This window comes from Urocampus carinirostris, chromosome 14 (genome assembly GCF_059441175.1).
Source record: "Urocampus carinirostris isolate Australia breed hairy pipefish chromosome 14, RoL_Ucar_1.0, whole genome shotgun sequence".
Lineage (NCBI taxonomy): Eukaryota > Metazoa > Chordata > Actinopteri > Syngnathiformes > Syngnathidae > Urocampus > Urocampus carinirostris.
This window is the reverse complement of record NC_142362.1, coordinates 16955203-16982521: the sequence shown is the minus strand read 5'-3', so window position 1 is coordinate 16982521 and position 27319 is coordinate 16955203. Positions and strand designations below refer to the sequence as shown.

Here is a 27319-nt window from a genome sequence, read left to right as displayed (position 1 = left end):
TGATCCGTCAGATTGGAGTTTAATGTTGTTGATGCTGCCTACTGAGAAGCAAGCTGGATGGATCCATTTTTGGACGCACTCAATAATTTAGTGTCATGTGGTATGGTTACAGGTAGTCATATTTTTAACTTATTTTTATTTCAACCAGTTCTTAATAATTTTTGATGCTATAAATTTCTTAGCCTGGATAAAAAAAGCTGTCTGGAATTGCTCGTCATATATTATCCCTGTTTATATTTCATTTGATTCCTCTGTTAGTTGCATTCTATTCCACCAAAATTGTATGAATTCTTAAATGGAGTGCTATATTTTCACTGCATTTATAATTTGTTCATTTTATTAAGTGCAAGGAAATCAATGTGTTAACTACTACAATCCTCCAACTAAATGCGTCATGTGCCTAGCCGGTGGAGTATAGAATTGTATTTGTCATTGATTAAACAACGTAGTATACATTGTTTGCAAAATTAGACATGGCACTCCAAGATAAACATGTACTAAAAGACTTGAAGGGAAAAAATAATTGGATAGATTGGCAATATTTACAGGTTTTACTTGTAGACTGGCCTAAGTTTGCATCAGAAGATGCACTAAAAATTAGTGCAACGTCATTAGCAGCAGCATTGTGCAAAATAAAAAATACAAATAAATAAATTCCCTTTACATAGGCAATGTTTTCTTTCCCCTTTCAGTTTTGTTGTTTCCTTGTTTAGGGGAGTGATAGCTCTGGGGAATAAACTGTCTGAACATTTTAATCTTTATTTTATGGGACCTGTGGTGTCTGCCAATTGGCAGCAGGTCAAAGAGGTAGTGACCGGGTTGACAGGGGTCTTAACATTACTGTTGGCTCTTCTGCGGTAGCACAGTCCCCTAGACTGAGCAGAGAGCAGCGTATGACTTTCTGGGCTCTGTTGATGTTTCTTTGTAAGATCTCCTCGTTGCTGCTTGCAACCAGCATAGCACAATGTGAAAGTGTATGCCAGCATGCACATTCTCCAAGTTCTAACTTGGAAGAATTTTTCTTGCCACGTTCCCACTGAGAGCTATGATTTTGTTCTGTGTGTGCCATGTAAACCCCGATCAGGCTTACATTTTCACCGCAGGGTATGTAGGCGAGATGTTGTGTGTCTGCCACCTTAAACAGTGTGACATCATACCTCGCCAGCTTGTAATTATGCTAATGAATCACTCAGGTTCCTTGAAAAGCTGCAGATGGCACCTGTTTAGAAACACTGCTATGAAACCTGCTTCGTATTCAGGTTTTTATTCAGCTCTGGTAATCGTGGAGGTCTGGGTCCTTGCCATTATAAAATATTTGTAAGTGAATACAGATTCCACAAGATGGCGACAAAGTACAGTATGTATAGCTGAGAACACTATATACACCCAACATGAACTCCTGTCACATACATTTGATTTACTGTGGGTTCATACACTGAATCAGCAACCTTCACTGGGCCAAGATTTGCAACATGTGGTCATTTTTCCCTTTTCCAACTTTGATCTTACTCTAATTGGAACTGTGTGACTCGAGGATAATTGGACATGCCTTACCATCTGTGGGTTAGGGTTGGTCCTGGTAAAACTTTGGGTTGGAGAATCCTATATAGATTTAAAGCATCTAAAGTAAAGCTTTTTTTGTGTTCACCATCAATACTGCTTTTGTTTGTGTCTTCTGGCCGCCCCTGTGTGTGCTAACAAGCTAAATGGGGCAGCAGCTTCAGTTTTTATAGTTCCCTTGGGCTGTGAGAATGCTGCTTCTGGTCGTGCATTTCATGCTGCACATCCATAGATGGCACTGTGAGTCTAGCTAAACCAACTCTTTTCTTAGCTCTTTCGTTTAGGCTCTTCTGGCAGTAGCCTCCCCTCTCTCATTACCGCCACCCCGCCCACCTCTTCTGTGGGCGATTACAGATACAGTTCAAGGGGTTTCGTTTTATCTGATTCCAAGGATGCTTTTTGGGAAAAGGAAGGGAGGAAGTGGTATTAGTTGCGGTATTAGGAAATAGTTCTCATCACCGTTCCTGGCTTATCGCTCTGTTGGGTTTTTGTTCCATACACATCACGAGCATTTCGTACAATAGCAGTTCAATTCAATGACTTTCATTGTAGTTTTCCCATCTTTCCAGACACAAGGTGGTTTATATTTTTCTGGGCTAACTCCTCTCCTATTGTTCTTTTGAAGATATTATGCTTTATTTTGCTAGTATAAACACCTCATTCCGCATCACAAAAAGAGATATAGTAGAATTGCCTTCGCTGTTACTGTTAACAAGGTAGTGTACATTGTTCCCAACGAGATTAGAAGTGGCACTCCAGGATAAGCTTGTAATAAAATAATTTATAGAACGAAATTAGATGAACAAATATTTGCATAGCTATGAAATATTTGCAACTATTCTGTACTTTTGCCTAATCTTTGTGACAGAAAGATTGAATATCAGATTTAAAGCAGGGCTATGTAAGTCATCCCTCCATCTGTTTTTTTTTCTGTGCTGGAGCCTATCCCAGGTAACTTTTTTGTAATGCTGTGCAGCCATAACTCGTTGTCAAACCAGTCGAGATTTGTCCTGTCAAAAGACACTAAAAAGCTTCTCCAAAATACTGACACAACTGAAAAAATAAGCAATACAAACCATTTTAGAATATATATTTTGTACTATCCTGGTACTAGGTAGTCTTATTTGGTGGGAATTGAATTGTTTTTATTGTAATTAATAAAAGCGTAGTAAAACATTGCAATGAGATTAGACACGTCTCTCCAGGGTAAACAAGTAATAAAGACTTTAAAGAGAAAAATAAGATAAATGATTTTTTTTGTGTGTTATCAACAAATGAGATGAAGTTTGCTGAAGAGGTTTGTCTGGAAAAAAATCCCATTTTTATAATAAATCAATGGTTAATGGTCTGCATTTATATAGCACTTTTCAAGTCAACGAAGACCAGCTCAGTAGCCTAGATGGTAGGGCGCCCGCTCTGAGACTGGGAGGTTGCTGGTTCAAGCCTCGGCCGAGTCATACCTAAGTCTTACAACATTGGTACTCATTGCCTCCCCGCTTGGCGCTCAGCATTAAGGGTTGGAATTGGGGGGTTTGGTCACCTAATGACTAAAATGGCTGTGCCCTGTTTGGCTGCGGCTGCATCGGCTCGCTACAGTTTAACTGTATGGGTCAGGTGTATCGACATTTCGTTCTGTGTGCATTGTTACAAAGAATGACAATAAAAGTAAATTCTTCTTCTTCTTCTTCTGGTCTCACAAGTACGATTAGTGAAAACTTTAAGAGCACGATCAAATAATTCTAGGACAGCCTGGAATTAAACTTTTTATGACACCTATCCTGATGAAGGTAATGTGGAGCTAGCACTCGTGACGTTCCGGGTTTTTCTAATTCGGTCATCATGTTACTAGACGAGGAGTCATTTGACCATGCACAACTGTTCCAGATTTACCGTTCTGAAACACTTATGTTTGAAAGTTTTCCAACTTATCTCCATAGCAATAGGAGGGCATACTTAAGGTAGAGTAGCCTGTTTATTGTCCCTCCCATCGATAGCAGTGCATGCGTGTTCAGTTCTTTTTTACAAAAAAGTTTGCTAAGAGGCAAATTGCTGCAGTTTCCTGTCGCCTGTTAAATTCCCAGGGCATGCTAGCACTCTGTAGTCATGCAGACAATATCTAGGTTTGTCAGACTGACCAGAGTTGCTATGGACATTGTGTGTGTGAATGTGTGTGTGTAGCCGGTCCAACTGGGACACCACCACTTCTCATCCCATCTGGAACATGTTAATTCAGCAATAACCCTCTCTCCCTCTTTTCTCTCTCTCTCCTTCTCTGACGCCTCTCGTCTTGGCTTTTCTTTTCTTTTCCTTCCTACCCTCTTGTTCACTATCTCTCTCTTTCTCACAAATGCAATCTTGTCTCTTTTGCCTCTTTGGTTCACGGTGGCAGGTCCAGTCAGGAAACCCAAGTATGTGGAGAGTCCTCGTGTACCTTCTGATGCCATCGTTTCAGCACTGAGGAAAGTGGGTGATAACAAGGAGTCATCACGCAATGGTGAGTTTTGCTTTTCTTTCTTTGGAATTTGAACAAAATACTACACTGCACATGCAATTACTTGAAACCTCATTGTGTTGTTGTGTATGTCACAAAAGCTAAAGTAAATGCTTTCAAGCCTTTAAGGGGCAGGGTTATGGATCTCTACCATGCAAGAACTTTGTCAGTACCAACATAAGTGGTCCACAGAACCGCCGCAGTGTCTGAGCTCAGTCCTGTCATGCAACCCCTAAAGCAAACACAAGGTTGCCGTGTTTATTTGAAAGCGCCTGTTTGTATTACAGAGGAGTCAATTTTCCAGTGTGCGGTGGGGAAGAATTGTCTCACTCAAGCACTGCATTCTTTGAGTAATGTCATGGCTCCAGCAACTAATTTCTCAAAAACTGCGTGTGCATGTGGTTTTGTTTCCACGTTTTTTTGTGTGAGGTCAGCCTTTATGGTTTCAGTTGATGCTACAATGTTAGACTTGGAAGGTGATGCTGGGGGATCTCAAAACATCTGCTATACAAATAAAGTAGTCCCTCGTTTATAGTCAGGGTTACATTCCAGGACCCCTTGTTGGAGATAAACATCTACAATGTAGCGAACAAATGCATAGGTCAGGGGTGTCCAAACTTTTCAGAAAGCGGGGCCAGATTTGGTAAGTTGAAAATGTGTGAGGGCTGACTATTCAGACTGGTATTCTTCAAACAGTCTTCAATAAATTCATCCTCCATGAAATGTTTGCAGTGCTTCGTGATCAGCGTCGAGACCTGTTAGCTCGCATTTGTAGCATTTTCATTTCACTCGCAGGGTCCAGGGAAAATGCGCTGCTATGCCATTAAAACAGCTTCCAGTTGCTTCACCTTTTTACTGTTTGTTTCCAGTTACCTTTTTGTAGTCAGCGTGTTTGTCTGACAGAGGCCGCGGGCCAGTAAAAATATTATCACGGGCCGTAACTGGCCCCTGGGCCGGACATTGGACATGCTGGCATATATGAATAACTTGTCATCTTTAGGTTGCCAAGTTGTATGCTGTGTCTGGCTTTAAAGAGCAGGGTCAGGCCTGGTTAACAATCTGAGCAGTCAATTAGTGATATGACAATTATCTGTTTATTTTCTTCTCATTGTTCAACAAAGCTATTTAAAGTCCTCTAGAGGCTTGGTCAACTCTTGAAAACCTTTGGAAGGATTATAAATGGCTTTAGCTAGCTGTGGCAGATGACCATTGACAGACAGTTGTGTAGGCATTTTATTTTTTTGTGTTTAAAAAATCTATCTTTAAACCAAAACCTGTTCTTGTAGTGAAATATACAGTACAAGCTACAACAAGGCAAGGAACTAATAAAATGTAAAGATTTGTCCGTTTTAAAGGAGAAACATCCTTTCATTTTAAGCTCCTTCACAATAAACTTGGGGTATTAGATGAATATATCCTCCCTTTGACGCAATGCTGACGCTTTTAAATTTAATTTTTTTGTGGAGTAAATTCTCTCCAGGAAGTAGAACGCCTTGTTCATAAAAACTCTGCCTCTTCCAAAGGATCCACTGGCATTGTGCTCCGGACTCGCGGTGCATTCTAAGACCAGACAAGCACTAGGAACTGACAAATACTCCCCCAAAAATCTTAAGTGTTGTAATGCTAGATTTTGTTTTTTTCTGCTGTTCTTCCCAAATGTTTGACGCCTAAATAATTGCCAAGCGAGTTTTATCTGATAAATGCTAATTGTATCACTACCACAAGCGTGGCTGAGAAAAAAAAAAGTCATAGCTAAGTGTCCTCACACTTGTATGTACAAAAGTATCAATCAAGCTTTTTTCCTAAGCATAAAACATCTTGACTGTGTTTCTAGGAAATAAATTGCCATTTTAGAGTTCCAAGAAAGCTCCAAAAAGTCGATTCATTTAAAACGGTCTGCTCTTAAAGTTAAACTTTGGAGGCCCTTTCATAAAACTGCATGTTAACAGCTGTGTGTTTGAAGCAATGCTTTGTTTTCATTTTAGCCAAAGAGGCTTACATGTCCCCTGCAGGCATTTTCAATGATGCAGGTAGTGGTATCTTGAAGCACGAGGCAGCTTAGGAAGTGCTTGCCCGTCCTGCATGCTTACAGAAAGTGGCAACTGTTGCATACCGAAGCACAGGGGGCGTGTCTTGACATTCAGCTCAGTTCACAGCATTGTTTAGGCTTGCAGTGGACTATCAGCAGATAGTTGAGGCTGGATAACCGTTACCTCATGACAGCTGCCTGGTGCTTTGCTGGCATTCTTTAGGGAGTTACGTTTTGACTGCTTGGGATTTTTCATTTCATGGAGTTATGGAGATTTTTAATTGGAGTAAGGTAAGTCCTTACCTTATGTTGCTAGTGTTTGGCTTCAATCTTCGTGGTTATTTGGACATTCTGTATGTTCCTGAGTTTTTGCGCGTGTAATGTATATTACTTTCTCACACTTTGGTGTAAATTATAATTCAACTCCTGAGGTATTTCAATTTATTATGGTTCTACTTTACTAACTTACTGTTTGTAGAAAAGTAGAAAGGTCAGCAGCTACCTGTGTTCCATTAAAGCAACCACCTGCAGTTGTTAAATAAGCAGACCACCTTCTCACAAAAAACGTTTATTGCAACTCTTTATGTGCTAGGAGGTACCTCATAAAAGCTTATTATATTGAATTGTAACAACACATCCATAATAAAAGTTCTGCACAGTGATATGATAATCACTTTTTATCATTTGTGTAGAAAATTTAATTAACAGACATTTCAACAGTGCAATGCATCTATTTATGATGAAGGAGCGGTCTCATATTTATGGGAGTTTTGTGCTTTGTGTTTCTATTTTCCTCTAAAGATTCTTGCTAGCTTGTTACTTGCATACAAAATCAGTTACAAAGCCATGTAGAATCTTAAAAGCAGACATCACCAAGGTTTTTTTTTTTTAAAGCCAATAGCTACTTCTTTGTTACTGAATATCCTGCAGGGCTACTTATTTCTAAAATAAGTTTTTATTTTATTACTATGTACTTACTATTATGTTATTTTAGGTTGTAATTACTCAAAGTAGTGATAAAATAGGTTACAGATAAAATTCCCTAGTTAATGTTGTTTTCAGAACTAGCCTTCGAGCTACTCAGGTGTTCTTTGGGGCCTACCTGGTGCCCGTGTGCACCACGTTGGCAACCCATACTTTAAAGGATTGCAGAGTGAGCTTTAAATATAGGGAAAAAAAAATCATTTTTTCTTTGTTTATTGGTGTAGAAAAGGACATAAAATATGGCTTGAGATTTTTCTCTTCGTATTGTTTATCTCAATTTTTATGGCAGCACTCTTGTATGGTCCCACGTTTTCTCCTTTGTGCTTCAGTCTGGTCAAGTTTCCAATTGTCGTTACAGCGTCAGGGCCAAGAAAAGGAAACACATATTTGTCCTACAGTCAAGTTGTCTCAACGTAGCTGCGTTTTTCAGAAGCGATCGAGTTTCCAGAGCATGTGCATAAATGTGTTTTTTGATTTTAGATGTGTGCCTCTGAGTACATTTCAGTTTGTTTGAATGGGAGTTTGCGTGTGACGGTGCACAGGTGCATTTATAACTGCCGCTCAAGTGCTCTCGGAGGGTTTCAGCTGTGTTTTCAAAGTTTTGTCCCCGCCAATCAACTTGGAACCATTCATGAAGCTATACTACAGCCTTCCTAGCCGCCTTTTGCTTTCCCCCTGTTAAAATTCTCCAAGGAGGTCCTGGCTTGACACCTGTTTCATCATGGGGTGGTTTTGATCTACATTGCCGTGAAAAAGTATTTGCCCCCTTCCTGAATTCTGTATTGCAGTTTTTTTGTATATTTATCACTCAGGTTTTAGATTATTTAACCAATTTTAGTCACAGAGACAGCCCAAGGAAACACAAAATGCAGTTTTGAAACATTGATTCAATTTAATAAGGCATTAAAAGCAATCGATACCTACCTGACCGTAGGTGAAAAAGTAGTTGTCCCCCTGAACCTAATAGCGAGTTGGGCCACCTTTGGCAGGGAAAACAGAAATCAAACATTTACGATAATTGGTAATGAGTCTTTCACAACGCTGAGGAGGAATTTTGGCCCACTCTTCTTTGCCAATTTGTTTCAAATTTGCCATATAGCAGGGTTTTCTGCCAAGAACTGCCCCTTTAAGGTCAGACCACAACAGTTTGATTAAATTGAAATCCGGACTTCGACTTAGCCACTCCAGAACCTCCATTTTGTTTTGTTTTTTGAGGTATCCACAGTTTGACCTGCTGGTGTGTTTCGGATCATTGTCTTGCTGCATGAAAGCTTGAGTTTCAAGGGCACGAACTGATGGCTGGATTTTCTCCTTGAGGATTTTCTGGTAAACACCAGAATTCATTTTACCGTCAACCACAGCAAGTTATCCTGGTCCTGAGGCAGAAAAGCAGCCCCAGACCATCACACTGCCACCATGCCTTAATATTGGCATCATGTTTGTTTTTTCAAAGTCAGTGCTGTTTTTACGACTGAAGTAACGAGCTGCACACTTTCCAAAAAGGCAAATTTTTGACCTATTAGTCAATGCGGATTTATGTGTACAAGTAAACAATTTCTTGGTGTTATAATTTTCTTCTTACTAAAAATGCGCTTAGTACGGGTGGTCATTGAACGGATTAACCATGAAAACCTAAGGAATACTGTGTATTTTGATTTTTGAACACTACTACTGTTTTTTATTTTATTTTTTATTTTTTTCTTGTATCCATCCCACTGTAGTGGATCACATAAACTGGGTTGAGTAATGTCTCCATTTTTATTTGAAACATTCATATTTATTCACATTAAAAGGGGTTTCATTTTCTATTTTGGAATGAAACTTTTGGCAGCTGTGCAAACCATTTATAAAAGATTGCACAGTTGCCAAATCACAGTCCATTGTCGCTTCTTAGAACTAATAATCAGGTTTAATGCGGTATCTAGCATTTGGGGATAATTTATGTATTTTTGTAGCAGTGTGGATAAATGGGCTGTAATTTCTTTTGGGATTTAGGGTTTGCAATAATTCAATGTCATGCCGTGGCATTTCAGATTATTTGTTAATATTGAATCTTGCCTGGTAGTTTGGCTCTGTTTTTAAATTTGCTAAATGTTTATTAATATCTACTGCTTTTTTTCCTGAAAATCAAACACCATCTTTTGTGTAATAAGGTTTTATTTGTCTTTTGGTTGCCCTCACTACTGTACAGCCCAACAGATTAATTGGCTGACAGTGATAATCATTATTATCTCTTAAGAAATTGGCAAAAATCTGCAGGTTGAAAGAAAAAAAATATGATTTACGGATTTTTCTCTCTTTTATAACAAAGTAGAAAAAGTACTCAAGGAAATGGCAAAGTATGATGCACAATCTTGAAAAGGAGTTCAAGTAATTAATTTACGTATGGAACATATGGCAAAAAAAAGATCGACCAGAAACACTCCCAATTGTTGTGATTATCGTTATAAAATCATTGTTACATCATTTTATCATTTTAGATAGATGTGTTTTTTTGTTTTAGTTTGGAAATGGGACCAAGCTTCTAAAATAGCATTTGCTAACCTTATATGTTCAACATCAGCTGCAAATGTCTTTATGTCTGTGCCCTATCACATTATCCCTGACAAATAAACTGATAAATTAAATAAATTGGAAGCTGCAAATAAGCTTTAGGCCAGAGGTGGCAATAAGAAGCACAAACAAGACTATCTGGAAGGCACCCATAGCGCAAATGAATAGCGCCTTTCTGAATAAAGGTAGAATGACAACAATAGGATGAATTTAGTGTTGTCGGTGATGTTTTGTTTTTATTCTTCGCCCCGATTAACATAAATTGAAAGTTCCTATGAGTTGCTTGGTAGATAATGTAGTTATAGCATTTGATGAACATCTAACCTGTTTATGTTATTAACGTGCCACTGAACACAAGCAAACATTGTTTTGCTAACATAATTGTGCACAGTTTTGTTTCGGGTGCTTGTCACCTGGTATCTTTAAACCCAAACGAGGAGGCAGGATGCATGTTCTCATCGAGGTTTCATTAAATCGGCCCCACTCTTGTGCTTGTGAAACTCCAGCTGCTAATGAGCAACGGCTGGATTGTATTCTCAGCAGGAAGAGGGGCGAGACAGCTCTTATGAGCGAACATATTCCCTCTTTGCCTCCCCTTTTATTCTTCATTCTCCTGTCATTTCACACCTGCCCGACAACCATTTTTTTAAGGCATGCCAAAAGATTTAGAGATAGACTTGGTTACGGTGTAGGCAAACTACAAACTTAGGGCAACAATTGGATTTTTATTTTGATCTGCCAAACGATAATAGTAAATATATGTTAACACAGAGGTTGGGAACCTTTTGACCTACAGAGCCATAAAAGCAAACATATTTATATTTTTTGGAGCGAGCCACACCATATATTTTTAGACAAAAATCAACAAAACTGCCAAACCCACTCTCCAGACAAAAGCTAATTCCTTAGCACATTTTGGTTCACTGTGTGATGTTTGATGATTTTATCAAATCTATGAAATGATAATAATGCCAGACCCTGTGTCAACAAAAATATACCACTTAAAATGTGTCTCCCATCCACAGTTATTTGAGTGTTGAGGTTCATTTTGACTGTCTTTTGTCCTAAATAATGGTTTCAAAACAAGATGCGAGTAAAGTTATTTTGTAAAAATGTCACAAAATTCTGCAAACAAGGATACCAACGTGTTTACCTTGCAGATGGTGCTGGGCAAGCGGGAGGAGTGCATGCGCTGTGTGTATAGCTCTGCCCATTCTTATCATTCACCAAGTCAAATTGATCTGGGTGCTTTGCTGGAGTTTTTGGTTGTTTACAGAATTTTCAGTGGGTTTCTTAATAAAGTGTCTCAACAATGGAAATAGATTGTTTAATGAGCCTTAATATAAATAATTCTTTTGTGATGAACAGCCAAAACGAGGTCTGTTGGTGTGTCACCTTGAATGTAAACTTTAATTATGACTAGCCTATACATACTGGACCGAACCCACTGCTTAATCAGTGTTGTCCCTGTTTTGGACTAAAATCGGCTTTGCATGTGGCAATACAGTAAATAATTGCACACGCTTTGTTTTATCACTGAGCCAGATGTACTCATTCAAAGAGCCATATATGACTTGCGAGCCATAGGTTTCCGACCTCCGTGTAAACAAGTAATACCATTTTATATATCTATATATATATATATATATATATATATATATATATATATATATATATATAATACCCACTATTTTCTAATAGATGGCACATTTAAACATCTATGGGAGTATGCCATCTGTGTGAGTGACACTTTTACGCATGTTCAGACCTAATCGAATAGTTTAAACGGATCGTTTTCTAGCAATGTTTTGTTTTTTACTTTCTTTTTTAGTCAGTTTCAATTTGGCATTTATACCCATCGGTAAAAATTATATGGGCAAAGTGAATAAAAGTGGACAGCGCACGACACGATTTGAGACTTGACAGAATGATCATGACGGTAATTAGCAACAACGATGGCATGTAACTTCAAATAAGTGTTAAACGAGTGCTAATTATTTGATGACACACAAGCTGGGTCCCTATTGGTGGCATTCAACAAGCTTTTAAATTAGCTGAGCTAATTTGTTGATTTAAAGATATTATGCGTCCATGAAAACTATGTGTCACGCATGTCTCCAGTGTCGCCATTTGCACCTTCTAATAATAATAATAGTAATAATAATAATACAATATTTATAAAGCAATCTTAAATGCACATTAAAGTCTACTTCGCTCAAGAACAACATTCATTTTTCATTTGTAACATTTTCCTTTATATTCTAATTGTATTTATATTGTATGAATCTTAAAAATATATATACTTTTGAGCTACCCTCCTGCATTTTAAGTTTTCCAATCTATTTTGTTAAATTTTGTGCATAAGAAGGAATGTATGTTGTACTGACTTGGTAGGTAATTAAAATGAAATTCATAAATCAATAAATATTTTTTACCCTCCTGCCCCATCCACTGTGCCATATTTTAGAACCCAATGCGGCCCTCGGGTCCATAAGTTTTACCACCCTTGGTTTGTCGAATTTCAATTATAGTCAATGCACCATAAGGGAGAAAGATTACCTCCATATCCACTAATTTCTCTTTTCATTCAACGTTTATGACCAAATCCAAACCCCAAAAAGGAATCTTTCAAATGTGCTGAATAAGCCTAGTGTAGCCATGCAGGCACTCACATGGGGTCAGTTAATAACCGGGATTCATCAAGGCGAGAGGAGTTAATTAGAGCCTTTAGAGGCAATCATAGCAGCCTGATGTTTCATTAAACTTTGCGAATGCTTGAGCATGGACCATTTTTCCAGAAGATACTGCCATCCCTGATTCTGTAAATCTCATGTTCATTTATGCTTGGGCATAATGTCAACGTCGTCATTCTACTGAGCTGAAACCATAAAGAGACTGAAGAACTTCCTCTGTCCTTGTTGAGGGCGCGGCATTGCTTTCATTACTGCCGCCGGTGGTCACTTTTATTACACCTGTATATTAATCTGATATATTTACAATGCCTGGTCATCCTTACTTTTGTTTATAGGCCAATAGTGCTAATGGTCATGCTGTAGCAGTGGCTCCCACAGCATATTATGTACTTTTTTTGTTGAGTTGTTGAACAGCTTTTTCATATATCAGCAGTCGTGAGTCGCAGCTGGTAACTTTTAAGGATCAAAAATCGTGTTTTTTTCTTATTTCGATTTATTAGATCTTAAAAAGAGGACATTTGAGCAAGCCAACAAGTTAATGAACATGAACAGGTTGGCAACCAAAGAGCATCTTTTCTGTTCAAGGGCAATTTCATGCCAATCTTGCATGCGCAAATCTTGGCTGAATTACTTTTGGAACTATCGAATATTCCACCTCTTCTCTGCTACTTGACAGTCTTGCATTTAATAAAACGTACTGCTAGAAGCAAGTTGAAAAAGAAGAAGATTGAGGGGGGTTTGAGAAGAAAGAGCAAATGAAGACAAAAAAGAGGGGAGAGTTGATGGAGAGCAGCGTAATAAGCTTGTGTACTTTGGACGTCTGCCTCATTCTCTCTCCTCCCATCTGTTCTTCTCTGATTCCTCTTTCATATTCTGTGTTTGATTATGCCACGGATGAATAATATGACAACTTATTTGCATTGGCTTTTGGCCCGGATTTTTAAAGCGACAGTAAGGAAAATATACATTTGATTTTCGAGATCTGGAAGACCCATTTGCTGAATGACGTCTTGATTTGCAGACATTTTTGCACTCATCAGCAGTTACACTGACTCCTTTATTGTAAAAATACAATAATAATCATAGGAATTCCAAAGAAACAGTTTTAATTCAGTTTTAGTTTCTTTAGGAGTTGATCTAAGATATATTTCGATACAGTACAGTATATTCAAAACACTTTGTATTGTTTAGATATGGTCCTTTTTCACAGTGCCCACTGCTGTGATATACATACCAAATAATCACAGGGACACCACTAATGCTAAGTTACATACCTGTTGTCAAGTATTAGTATTAATACTTGGTCTCCAAATAGTGGTATGATGTTGTCTTCAAGCTGCTTTTCAATGACTGACACGCTGTTGCCAGTGATTAAAAGGTAAATTTGATCAGACATGATTGGCATTCTTTTTTTAGGGGTTGATTGAATACAATGGTCATCAACCTTTTTTAAGGTTAGAGCTACTTTTGTGTTACTATTATGTCATTACTATGCTTTTACTATGTTATTATTGTGTCTCTACCGGGTTTTATTTATTACAAGTAGGCTTAAAACAAGCTCAATCAACCACTAACACATCTGTCTGTCAAGAACCGGAACAGGATGAGGACCCAGATGCGTGATGTTTCTCACGCAAGTTTTATTTTTCGGGAAATGGGGCAGTCATGATTGTTAACCCAAGACGCCAGTGACGCAGCGATCGTTAGGCGGAAGACGTAAGTCAGCAGTCTGGCGTGGAATGACAGGAAGCCAGAGGCCGACAAGATCGATACGAATTGCATGAGCAGATATCGGACAGGACGGTACAGACAGGATAGATACCAGGCACTGGAAACTGGAGTCCGATAACGAGCAGGATGAGATAGACGGAAATGAAACTGGAGATTAATATTTAACAGGACAAAATAGACGGGAACGATACCTGACTGGAAACACAAGCAGGAAACCGGACAGAGTCAAAACCCACGTCTTGCGGGTCCAGAGGTTCGTTGACGGACTGACAAAGGGTGAGTGAGAGCACTGAGCTTAAATAGGAGGGAAGCCAATCTGTCAACGAGCCGCAGCTGGCGCCACACGGCCGGGACCAATTGGGCGCCATGGGCAACTGTGACACTGTCACGTTTAAGAGCACTGAGTGATTTTACATATATTATATGAATATAGGCTAATTTTAAAAACCACTCGGGAAAAACTGTATCTTTTATTTAAAGACACTAATCATTTAAAATATTTCTTATGCGAGTTAGAAATCAGACTACCTAGAAAATTGCATTAAACCATTACTGGTGAGCTATTTTCCGAACCGGTCTGTGAGCTACTCAGGTGTTCAGGTGTTACAGAGCTACCACGTTGGTGTCCCCGGCTTTACTGTAATGCAAATCCATGTTATTAATAACAGATCATCATTTAAATTAACGCAATTGTTTTGTTTTTCCCGTTATAATTTCACATACATTCTGCGTCCTAGCTCGAGTGTGGGGCCTGTGAAGATTTTTTTCTACTGAACTAGCTGCAACTAGCAACTATTTTGATAGTCGATCAGTCACCGACTATGGAAACGGTTGAAAAATTGAAAAGTTTTTTTTTTTTCTTTAGTTTAGCATGAAGTCTTTATAATCATGTGGAAAATGATAATAAACACATTAAATAAAACAAATATTTGGATTTTGTGATGTACTTTCAGTGGTCAACTGTAAAGACTTTCAAACCCTAGTGTGTAATATTTGACCACTGGATGGCACAGTTGTCTAATGGGAACAAAAACGAGTGCCACAGAGCACAACGTAGCAACAAGATTCCAGACAAACATGGCGCGAGTACAGATTTCACTATCTAAAAGAAAAAAAAATTCTCGGCCGACAACTTTTTTCTATGGAAATTAACATTGGTATGATAGTTTAAGTATTCAAATCCTTTTTTTGTTTTTTTGTTTTACTGAGTGAAAGTTTTTTGTCCAACTAAGAGGCACTAAATATTACATCCTGTCATTTTAACAAAAGAACGTATTTTCAACAGTTTCAACAGGCATTTGTTCTCTGGAATGCCTGCATTTTATTGTAAACACTTTTTCAGGCAAAGTCTGGCATAACGCTCAAGCTTGTTTTCATCATAAAATATACAAGTATAAAGTGTACAATGCATATCATAAAACCATATTGGCTTGAATGTCAGTGGAATCTTACCGTGGGGAGTCAGACTGTTTTGTTCATCCGTCCGACATGTTCTTTAAAAGTTTTGTTCGTCACCGAGCGACTGCCATAATACGCAAGCTCTGCTTTGCAAACTTTGCTAGTAATTGTTTTACTGGCATTATCCAGGCTAAAATGCACCAAAATTTAGAAGTTTTGAATTTGACGCACCCATTTCTCCATGTTTATGATACCACTCGAGACAGAGGCACAAGTGCAGATCTCGGCAGGGTTTATATTTATGTAGAGATGCCTCACTTTGTTGGGAAAACATGTCTGGCGACAATTAATTCCATTGTCGTGTATTTCTATTATCAATTTTTGTCTTAAACTAGTCTTTGCATTCCTACTGTAGACAACTCTGTTATTTGAAGTTTTTGTAAAAGTATTACTTTGGAAATTAAATGCCTTGGAATAGCATTGTTTCAGCAAACCTATGTCCACTCATTAACAGAAATCTGGTGGGCATCTCTTGTACTGTTTTGAAGTGGTTTTATTCCTCCCTCACTGACCGACATGTTTTAGTGGGTATGGCTGCATGCTCCTCCAGATCCCATGAAATTACATGTGAGGGTCCCCAAGGTTCAATTTTAGGCCCTGTACTTTTCAACCGATATATTCTTCCGCTTGGGGATGTCATCAGGAGACTGGGATCTTCTGACAGCAGTTTGTTGACTGTTCCCAGGGTGATGACCAAAACCTATGGTGAAGCAGCATTCAGCCACTTTGGCCCTCACCTATGAAACAGTCTGCCGGAGTACATCAGGTCTGCGGGGACTTGATATTTTTAAGAGGAGGCTCAAGACCCACTTTTTTTAATATGGCTTTTAATTGATCATTATTAGTTAGTTTTGATATGTTTAACTTTTAATCTTTTACTGTATCATGCTTTACTTTTAATTCACATTTTTATGTTTTTTTTCTGCAGTCATTTTTATTTCTATTTTTATATTTCAGTGTTTCCTCATTTGGGGGAGCACACTGGTAGAGTGTAGTTCAATGGTTAAAATCCTGAGGCCATCTGCTGCCATCCCTATCAGTGTGGATAACCCTTCCTCAGGTCCCGTTCCTCACATGGTTAGTCCATGCCTTGTCATAATCATATTTGATTTATAGTCAAGTCAAGTCATGTTTAATTGTAATAGCCCTTAATCACAAAGAGTCTCAAAGGGCTGCACATACCGCAGATTATTGCAAACCACAGACCATGATTACACAATTCCCTGATCTAAAAAACCTACATGAGGGCAAGGAAAAACTCAAAAACCTCAACATGAGGTTTAGTTTTTATTGCATTTAACCCGTTGCGCGTGTCTGTGTATTACGTGTTTTTGGGTTGTTTGGTGGGGTTTATTGTCTTTTTGTACACTGAATGTGTTTTCCAACATTTTGAGTTGCAATCTATTGCCTCAAAAGTGCTTTACGGGATTTTATTTGATGATATTCAGAGGTTCTTTTTGTGTGCGCTGTAAAGAAAGTCAGAGAGCCCTGAGGAGCAAACACTCACACAGATATCGTCACATGCATAGGCTCCAGTGCCCGTTCTCCCTCACGGGAAGTGCAGCAGCTGATCAGCAGCTGGATGGTGCAGAGCACAGCATTTTGTAGAGGTACTAGGGAAAGCGTGTCAAGCAGAGTGTCCCTGCGAGAACCACGCTAACCCGGTCTCTCTTTTGCTGTCTTTCCGTCTCTCTCTCCCCTCGTTCTCCAGACCGGCAAACAGAGAAACTGCCAAGCTCCTCCTCCTCCCCCGCCACCCAGGAACTGATGACAAGGCTGGGCTTCTTACTTGGAGAAAGCATCCCGGGTTCAGCACGCATACCTATGGACGACAAGAATGAAAAGAAGGTATTTGATTTTTTTCCAACACCCTCCCGCGTGTTTGAGAAGCAGCCTTGTCCTCTGTTGCAGCATACAGATAGAACTAAGAAAGATTGGGAGTGAGTGAGAGAGAGGGATGACAGTGGAGTAGAGAGAGAGGACTTGTGGCAGCGGTTTCAGAGGATTTTGTTTTTTTTTATTGCCGCTTCATTCCTTTTGACCCCGCTTTGTATTATCTTTGGATGGGAATGCGTTGTAAGTGCCTCCTCTTGACTTTTATCCGCTCTGGCAAACAAATATTTAAGATTGCTGCAAATAGCTGTATTTCATGACCAGCTTTTCAATGTTCTCTGTGTGTTAGTAACTTGAGTGCTGTCCCAGGGGCTCTTGAACATGCAACAACAGTGTCTGAGCCTTGGTCCTGAAATAGTCACATTGGCGGTCATGGGCTTCACTTTGTTTTGCTTCAGTAATTAAGAGTTGTGTGAGAAGCACAGTCCCACACTATTCTCCTTCACTTTGGTGTCTTTATCACGGGTAGAGAAAATGTTTGAAGGAGTTTAACCAAAGTTGTTTCTTAATTTATGCATAATGGAAAAAGATCAAGGTGGTCATGAGTTTAAAGGGATTGTGACTCTTACAAAAAGATACTTAGTGCATTGCAACATTATTATTTAAAAAATGGGTTTCGTGGTTGGTAGACCAACATACATAAATGCATATAATTGTTTTATGAAATATATAGTCCCATGTTATCTTAAGATAGAGTACAAAATCACCTTGCCATAAGGACCTCTGTCAAGTAGTGACATAACTAACTATAATATAATAAATGTTTATTCCACATTTATTCTTAATATAAAATAATTTTAGTGCTGCCTCCCTTAAAGTTTGTGGACATTTGCTAACTGTGAATGGTTAAAATCAAATACAACTGAAAAGAAAGCCATTCTGCAGTAGTTTTTAGTAATATTGATTTTCTTTCTTGAGGATATCGGAATATTTGCTTCAGTATTGCTTTATTTCTGTTCTACACATTATGTGACATATCTACAGTTTCTAGTAGAAAGCAGCATAAAAATGATTAACAGTCTTATATCCCTGTTATCAGGATATAGAACTATTGACAAAGTGTGGTACTAGTATAGTTTAACCCTTTAGTACAAAAATTGTTTAAACTGTACTGTTATAACAAATGTCTCCAAACTTTTGAAGCTGGGAGCGACTTTTTGTTGCTGATTAGCACGAAGGTTTATTATGCATTTCTAAAGTGAAAACCCATAATTGTATTACTATGATGTTACAGTGTTACTATTATGTTATTACCAAGTTGTAATTATTAGAATTATAGTCAAAATAGGCTCAGTCAACTGTAAAACATCTGTCTTGTAAAAGGGCACTAAAAAATACATATGTACCTTATAGGCTAATTTTAAAACATTTTCACACATTTGTAAGAATTGATTTCATATTGAAAGACACTTATCATGTCAATAATTTCTCATGCCTGTTAGAAATCCAAAGTGCCGTCAATATTCTTTCAACTATGATATACTCTATCTTAGAATAATAAACAGGATGGATGGATGAACAGATAGATGTATGAATGAATATTCTGTATGTTGCACATCACAAAACGTGTTTGTAGCAAAACGTTCTTTCTGAGCATTCAGCATTTTGTGTCAATTTAGAATACTTGTCAAAGGCAACGGTTGAACCAGAAAAGCCGCACAGATTCAGATTGTTATGGTTGTCATGCAGCTGCTGTACGGTTGTCACACATGCACAGTGGTCCGGGCAATGTGCCATTTGTACTACAAAGCAGATATTTTTCAAAACATGTGAAAGGTTCTCAGGCCATGTTTTGGTCCAAGCAGGCACGCAAATGTGTCATTCTTTTATGGAGCTTTTGCGTGTTCCTGTGTGATTTCAAGCCGTAATGAACTTCATTATTCAACATGATTATCATCCCTCACTCGTCATGTCCTCAATTTAGCTTCCAAATTGCGTTTTGACTGACAGTGCTTATTAGTTGAGGTTTAGCAGCTGTGGAATAATTCACCCAAAACCTTGATTGCTTTTATTATATATATTATTTCACCCGTGTAACAAGAAGTGATGTTTTGGATCTGTTTAAGAGATTTCTTTGAAACTGACATAACTGACATGATCAATGTTTTTAATACATGATCAATCTTTCCAAAGTAGTCTTCAAATTAGCACATAATTGATTTATGTTAAACACTCAATGTTTATGTACAAGGCATATGTTTTAGTGGTTGACTGAGTTTATTTCATCCCTACTTCTAACAACTAGAGATAAGTAATAGCATAATATCATAGTAATTAGATTTTATTTCAAAACAGTAGTGTTTCTGCGGTTAGCACATTCACCCAACAAGTGAAAGGATCCCGGTTCGAGGCTGGGTGGAAAGATTTGTTGGCCTGGGGAGGGATGAACGCCACCAGCTTGTCCTTGTCCAAGACACACCACAGGAAATGGTGCCCCTATGACCTGAGTGGTTAAGGGATACAACCAACCATATGGAACTATTAGCCTTTTAAGCAAATCAGTAACAATAGTGTGAAGTCGCTCACTGCTTCTAAAAAGTTGGTGACCCCTGATCTTACCAATCTCCTTATGGACTAAAAATATGTACCATATTTTTGCACTTTGAGGTGCTTCGGATTGTAATGCGTACCCCCAAATGATAGTCTTTTGTCATATATTTTTCATATATAAGGCACTCTTGACTGTTAGGTGCATGTGATTGAAACAACAGTTAGAGCTACATTATTTAATCGGTATGTATTATTGTGCAATGATTGATCCATTGAAAAATAACACTGACAAAAATCACAAAAATTGCGTGCATTATGAATCAAGCTGGGGTCGCGGTAGTGCGAGTGCCAAAACATAACAACTAGACCACCAGTGACCAGATGACATGTGAAAAGGCATTCACTTTTATCTCATCATCACTCTACTTTTACTTACAATGCCAGAATCGAATGTTAGAGACTGGAGAAAAAAGAAATCATGAAAAATATAAATAAATCCCAAAAAGCACAACAAGGGAAACTAGTATTTGGTGTATCTGATAATAACTTGGACTTTGAGTTTATTTAGATTTTTAGATGTTTGCCCGTTGCATAAAATGTTTGGCGATTTTGGTCAGCCATGTTTTTTGATTGATTAGTCTTTGCACGAGTATGGTAATACCACCGTAAAGTATCGTCTAGTACAGCACACAAATGAAAAATGTATGTATTTCCAATTGTATCCACATGTAAGGCGCACTGGATTGAAAGTTTTAACTTTCTGGCCAATTTGGGGTGTTTAGGTGGGCCTTATAGTCTGGAAATGTTATAACTCTTTTTTTTCCCCGTTTTTGATTAAAATCTTGTAAAGTAGCAAAAAATCAAAACTGATATGTTTTCAGGACTTTTTCATACATTATAAAGTATACCCATTGTTGCTTTATCGCAGGAATAAATAAGTGCTGCTCTGTTCACTTTGTTCTGCGCCAAATCATATGCCGCATCCCCCACTGCTGCATCAGCCTGCATATATTCAGTCACCGCTGCTTTTAGTTGTGGGTTAGCCCCGCCTCAAAGCTGCATGCTATGATTAGTTTTTTAGAAAGTTATTAATACCACATACTCTTTCCTATCAGACATCTTAAAAAATTAATTTATCCAAGTGGACAGGTATGTTTGAGTGATATCCACCGTGATCCATATCTCAATTCTTATTTATTTATTTATGTATTTATTTATTTATTTTTGGGGGGGTGGGGGGGTAAGTCTTTTTTGGGAAGGGGTATGCTAGGCTCTTATAGTTTATCCTCCCGAGTCAGTTGATTCAATGACCTTGTTCTGGGTTCAAACCTCTACTTTCTCTCCCCACCACAGTGCTCTGTGACAAACCAGGGTATCAGCCCCTGCTCCACATTGACCAGCAGCACCGCGTCGCCATGCACAGACAGCCCGTGTTCCACACTCAACAGCACCGCGAGCCGACCCCCTCTCGGCCGTTCGAGCCCTTGCGGGACCATCACCAGTCCAAGCTCCACTCTCGAGAGTAAAGACAGTGGAATCATAGGTAAAAAAAAGGGCCTTTTTGTTCAGTCTTTGATTTTTCTGTATACGACAACGGGAGACAGAAAATTCATTGTGATTCACTGCCAGAACAAGTATGAGGGATAAAAAAAGGGTTTGGTTTATTTACCAGCACATTTTTCAGACTTGAGACTCCAAATTTCAGTGTCCTACCCTTTCACTCTTATTATTATGCAGTGTATTTCATCCAGAGACGGTACTTGCGTTCATCAGTCTGCTTTCACTCTGCTCTGTTGACTTTTCATTGATTTTCAAACTGTGTGTTGAATAACAACGTAGAGGATCCACAAGCCAACGTCAGGACCACAAGACTGGGATTTATTTTGACTAAACTAAGAAGTGCATGATGATCCTGCAGAGTAAAAAAGTAAAGCCCAAAGCCATATAGCGCAGCACAACCATTTGGATTTTCAATACTGCAGCGTGTACATTCTTCAAAGAGCACAATTAGTATGAGTCTGTCATCCCGTCTGCCCAGAGCAATTCATAGCCGACTGATAAATAATTTATGGAGGTTGCCATATAATGCTCTCCTGTCGTGGCAAGTGGCCTGGAGGAAACATGCTGTCAGGTAACATTTATAGTTTTTGTGGACGGAGCAACTTCTGATTTTGGTAAATCTTATGAAAAGGGTTTTTATGACACTTCTTAACAGCATCTCATTCATGTCCATAACGGGAGCGGAACATTGGAAAAACAAAACAAAATCAGTTTTTTTCCAGTATTCAGATTCTTGATTCCTGGGATTACCGGTTTTTACCCTTTTGATGTTTTACCCCAAGTTTCAAAAACAGAATAATCCGACTTTATTATGTTAAAGCTTCTTGACGGAATTACACAGAACTTTGAAATATAGTTTCTGCCCATTTCTAATGTAAACGACAGAAATTACACACAAGTAATGGTCAAAAGATGAGATGAAACTGTCTTCAACGTAGTAGTTTGTCTCATGGTGCTTACTCTGTCGTGCTGAAATGACGCAGTTGCCCATTGACCTATAGGTACGGTCCTTGACTCACAAGATTGGCCTGGTCATTGAAGATTAAAGGATTTCATTGTATTTCGTGTTTCAATTCAACAGAACAATGTGCCATAAGGTTTGGCACTTGTGCTACATCCATGGTGACCTACGCTTTGACACAACTCTTCCAGGCAGTGCTTTCCATTCATTACAATGTCACAAAAGTTTATAACATTAGCTGCCCTATATGCGATAGCCAAAGGAAGTCATGCCTGGTTCAAAAAACCAACAACTAACCTTTGTAAATGCAAAACAACCTTACACACATACAAAAAATTTCTCATCCTAGCCACCATCACCAGCTCCTCGGAAAATGACGATCGCAGTGGCTCAAGCCTGGAGTGGAGCAAAGACGGCAGCTTGAGAGCCAATGGTCGACATGGCCTTGCACAGACCATGCGGGCTGATACCTGCTCTCCTGTGGCGGAGGAAGACTCCAATGGCGCTTCAGCTGCACTCGCCGATACTGCAGCCTGGACAGACCAGCAGCAAAATGGCAACGCGTTGTCCCCAACAGCATTAGGACCACCACACCCATCATGCCACTCGTCTGAGGAAAGAAATCAATACCCACAACAAACATCGTCTCTTCTGATGATGCCCAGACCTAACTCTGTTGCAGGTAAGATATTTTTTACTTTTCACATTCTGGAGCCTTCAAATATTTCACTTTTAAGCAAAATTCATGGTTAAGTACTGTCAAATCTATAGAATTCACCTGGGCATGTTGTCAGGATACTGATGACTGTCAGCTACGTTTGTAGTTGGCAAGTGAGTAGCTTGCCAAAACATTCAATGGCAAATCCTTGCGTCTGTCATAAATAACCACATTACAATCTTCTTGCTTTTTTATTGACAAAACACTTCTGTCTCTGTAGCCATTCAAGTATGTAAACTTCACAGTATAATATCAGTGCAGCTGATGACCCAACTGCTTGTTTGGAGGTTCATGACATGATAAGGGTTTCCAATAAGGTTTGTTCCTGTGTAAAACTGTGGGTAATGGAAATACACCTGTCTGGACCGGAGTTTCACTGCTAGTTAAAACAGCACTCACTAAATCAGATCCAGTAGCCTAACCTTGCTCATCTTGGCACCAAAGCTGTGCTTGTCTCATGGGTACATTCAAGTGTATCCGCGATATGACAAGTGGTTGGAACGGAAGTGTGTTGGAACTTCTTATGTCGGCAAATGTGATAGGACAGAAAAGCCAGATGTAAAGTAAATGAGGACGTTACTGTATAGGCGGCCAGTGCACTTTAAGCTTTGCGCATTTGTCATGTGTTGTTTTTTGAACGATTGACTGCATTCTCATCTTGGAATGTCCCTTCTATGGCTGAATGCACCATCTCTCCTCTATTTCTGTTGTCACTGCACTTTACCTTGGAGTTTTGTTTGTTTTTTTTAGCACATTTAAAATAATGTCCACCTTATTTTTGAATGTTTAAGATCTATAGAGATCAAGTCAAAACAGCCGGTTATGGGTTTAGCCTAGCATCAAAGAGTGCAGCGCCCTATGTAAAGTGATTCTTCTGTACTGACTGTTAGATCATCTTTTGATTCTGTAAATAAGTGAATTATAGGTTTGCTGCAGGCTAGTCTGTTCCATATAAAATATCAAACTGGTCGTCTTAATCCATGCAAGGAACTGGCTGCACATGCTAAATATGACAGCAAAGTGCCTGAGGCACTCATAAAAAGTTAGCAGAAAAAATAGCAGTCCTTTTCTGGAAAGACTGCGAAATACAGCGTCTTTTGCACACTTTTCTTTCAGCATATTTTGTTTCACATATCATTTGAATTTTTGCCTGCATGGCAATTATAACGTTGTCCTTGACTCATTCTTTGTGGTCCCCAGGGTCCTGAACCCTTTTACATTTCTTCTTGACATTATTAAAAATGGCGCGGACACATTCTAGCTCGTAAAATGAGCAGGCCAGGAAACATCTGACAGTTCATGTGTGGCTTTGCGTGCTTCTTTCTATACTGTGTATTGCGAGAGTTTATGGGCTGATGTCATAGCTATGCCGCATTGCCCTCTAGGGTGCCTTTACAAATTCACACCCTGAATTTTACCCCGACAAAGCCCTTAAGGGGATATCAAGGACAAGGGAAGAAGGCTTCATTTATACACAATTACTAAGAGCTGTATTGAGTTTCTTTTGGGGAAAGTTATAGTTAATATATAACATGTTTCATCCTTAAATAATTGACTCTTTGCACGGAATCTCCAACACAGACCAACATTTAGTTTTGAAAAGATGATATTGTATCTGGACCTCTTAATGTATGCTTTTTTACTTTTAAGTGAGTTAAATATTCTTTAGCTTTAGTAAAGAGTGACAGCAAATTCTTGAACTATTATTTCTAGTACTTATCATTGCATGTTTGTTGTGTCATCAAAAATATTAACACATCATTATTTCTGTTAATTTATTTGATGACTTTTGACATGTTACTGTCACCGTCATGAGCCCAAGTTTGACCTTTGAGCCATATAATATCCAGGAAATTGCTGTTTCGCAATAGTAAAATGTATTTTTGTTAAGTCTACCACTATGCAGACAGTTATATCAAATTTTATCATCATTGCTCATGCCAAACATGATGAAACACTTTAATTTCCACAAGGTAAGTGCCAGCACCTGTGGTCTTGGATTTCAATCCCCATATCTCACCTCTTGCCTGGCAGCACCTATTCTCGATTAGACTTTCTGTCTGCGAAAAACAGTCTTTGCTTTGTGTGTTGTGGCAAAAAGGACCTTTTTTTTGTTGTGACTAACTGCAATTAGACAAAGTAACTTGGCCAGCTTATTGTCTTTGTAAAGAGATCAAAAAGCAGATACAGACCAGTAGTGTTTTCAAAGATCTGGCAAAGAGGATGTTTTATATATTGACTTATCATTCATTTTATGTAAATGGTTTAGACCTTTACTCCAAAATTTAGCATGACACAGACAATTGACCAGACTGAAAACAGCATGATAGGATTCAGGTATGTGAGATCTCAAGGAGGAAATGCATGTAGTTGGTTTTATGCCTCAGTCTTTCACTATGGTTCATTATCAGACAAACTGGAAGTGCTCTCAAATAACCAAATTAGCCAAACGCTTTACAATTCATAATGGAAGTGACAAAAACGAGCTGAAAAGGGCCCGCTACAATTATATGGATAACTCAATTCAATGCAGCTTTGTTCATACTATTCCTGAGTCAATTTTGCAAAAGCTTCATATTAATTATTAAAATCCTATTAATTGTGGTAGGAAGCCCCAGTAGTGTGTTAAATCTGCATGCACCAAAGCTGCTGTGCAGAAGATTATCGTTTGCATTATTGATCAGTAACATATGGGCTATTTTGTTTAAATTCAGGTGCTTCTCGTATCTAGCGATTGCTGAGATCCAATCTATTCCGGTAATTATAAATCCAAAATAAATCCTTGGAGGGTAAAAACAATAAAAGCAGTATGTTTCTACCCCCCTTCCTTTTCATATTGATTTGAATCTTTTTTAATCACTGTCTTAATTATACTGGATGCTCTTTTAATAACATATTCAACTTCAGTGTTCAGGGAATCAGCGAGCCATATTGTTTTCTTCGTCCTGGTATCCCATATTTGATAGTAATCTGGGTGTAGTTGAGGTACAGGAAGTGTAAGAGTTGGAATGTCATTCCTATTCATTTGTGGTGTTCAGCAGTTTAGCACAGTTTTGTGGTCGTGCCCAGGATGATGTAAAGCTTTCCTTTTTATTCCATTTCAGGATCTACTGTTTTCCACATTTTCTATATCAACCTACAATCACTGGTCTGGTTATATCTTCTTATTGACATGCAAGGTCATGAGCACTTTCCAAGTTTTTTGGTGTGTGACATCTGATTGTAATTTGTAACTCATGTATATGTGTGTGAAATCATTTCCACCCGTCATGTGACATATTCAAGAATATCACAACACAATCGACTCAAGCGGCTGAAATATCACACCAGTATTTTATTTTAACTCAGATTGCAAACGTCATTCCTAACAGTGTCACCTTGTTTCAAGACAGAGGCCTTTATCGTAAGTGTGTAGTGATGAATTGTCGTTGTCATGGACTTCATGGATTGACTGAGACAAGACAAAAAAAAACTCAAGTGCTCCGAAAAAGGTCACGGTGACATCTGATGAAATGTCCTTTCTCCAAGAATTCTTTGTGTCTGTATGTCACTGCAGCCGGGGTCTGAAAGGGGCACATTGTGGACTTGTTGCTGTCACGCGAGAGCACTGTTAAGTCAGATTGATGTTACCCTTTGATTTAATAACTGGTGAGGATCTACACTGTGTACAAAACATTGATGAAATGTTATTGAGGCATTGCTGAGGTTTTCCGTTTGGTAAACTAGTATTGTGTGTTAGGCAATGAGTTTGACGTAAAAGAAAACATTTGCACAGATGCTACTTATAGATAAATATAGTGGTGGAGTTTTTTTTCCGTAGTAGATGTTGATTTGAGAACCTATGAATCAGTTCACAGTGTGAAAATACTTCTCATTTTATATTTTTTATCTGTACAGCAGCAACATCAGATTGTCCCATAATATTTGATTGAAGCACAGCACGGCGAACAAGTTGTTCACACATTGGCCCTACTGTTCCAAGTGGAGTTTTCTAGATCTCTCTTTTTTTCCATATTCTGAAAAAAATAGAATTGTAGATTAATTGAAAGCTCTGAAAAGCAACAAGTTAGCACGACCATATCAGAATATTTTCGCATGTTTTGAATGAAATCACAACTGAATACATAGTGAAACTTAGATTCAACAAAATGCTGTGGAGACTTCAAGATTAAACACTGCAAACCTCAATTAATTTCAA

The 27319-nt window shown here is 38.5% G+C and overlaps 1 protein-coding gene across 3 annotated transcripts in view; it reads left to right on the top strand.

Annotated features, from left to right (window-relative positions):
- The window catches only part of LOC148352812 (protein TANC1-like), a 115623-nt gene that overhangs the window by 42758 nt on the left and 45546 nt on the right, over positions 1–27319 (top strand). For 2 of the 3 annotated variants that reach the window (XM_088352461.1, XM_088352462.1), the window contains exons 4-7: positions 3950–4054; positions 17211–17347; positions 21236–21425; positions 22753–23085. In XM_088352461.1, the coding sequence (XP_088208587.1) occupies positions 3950–4054; positions 17211–17347; positions 21236–21425; positions 22753–23085 (765 nt within the window). Of the gene's footprint in view, positions 1–3949; positions 4055–17210; positions 17348–21235; positions 21426–22752; positions 23086–27319 lie in introns of those variants that run through there. The other variant, XM_088352463.1, reaches the window with a different exon arrangement.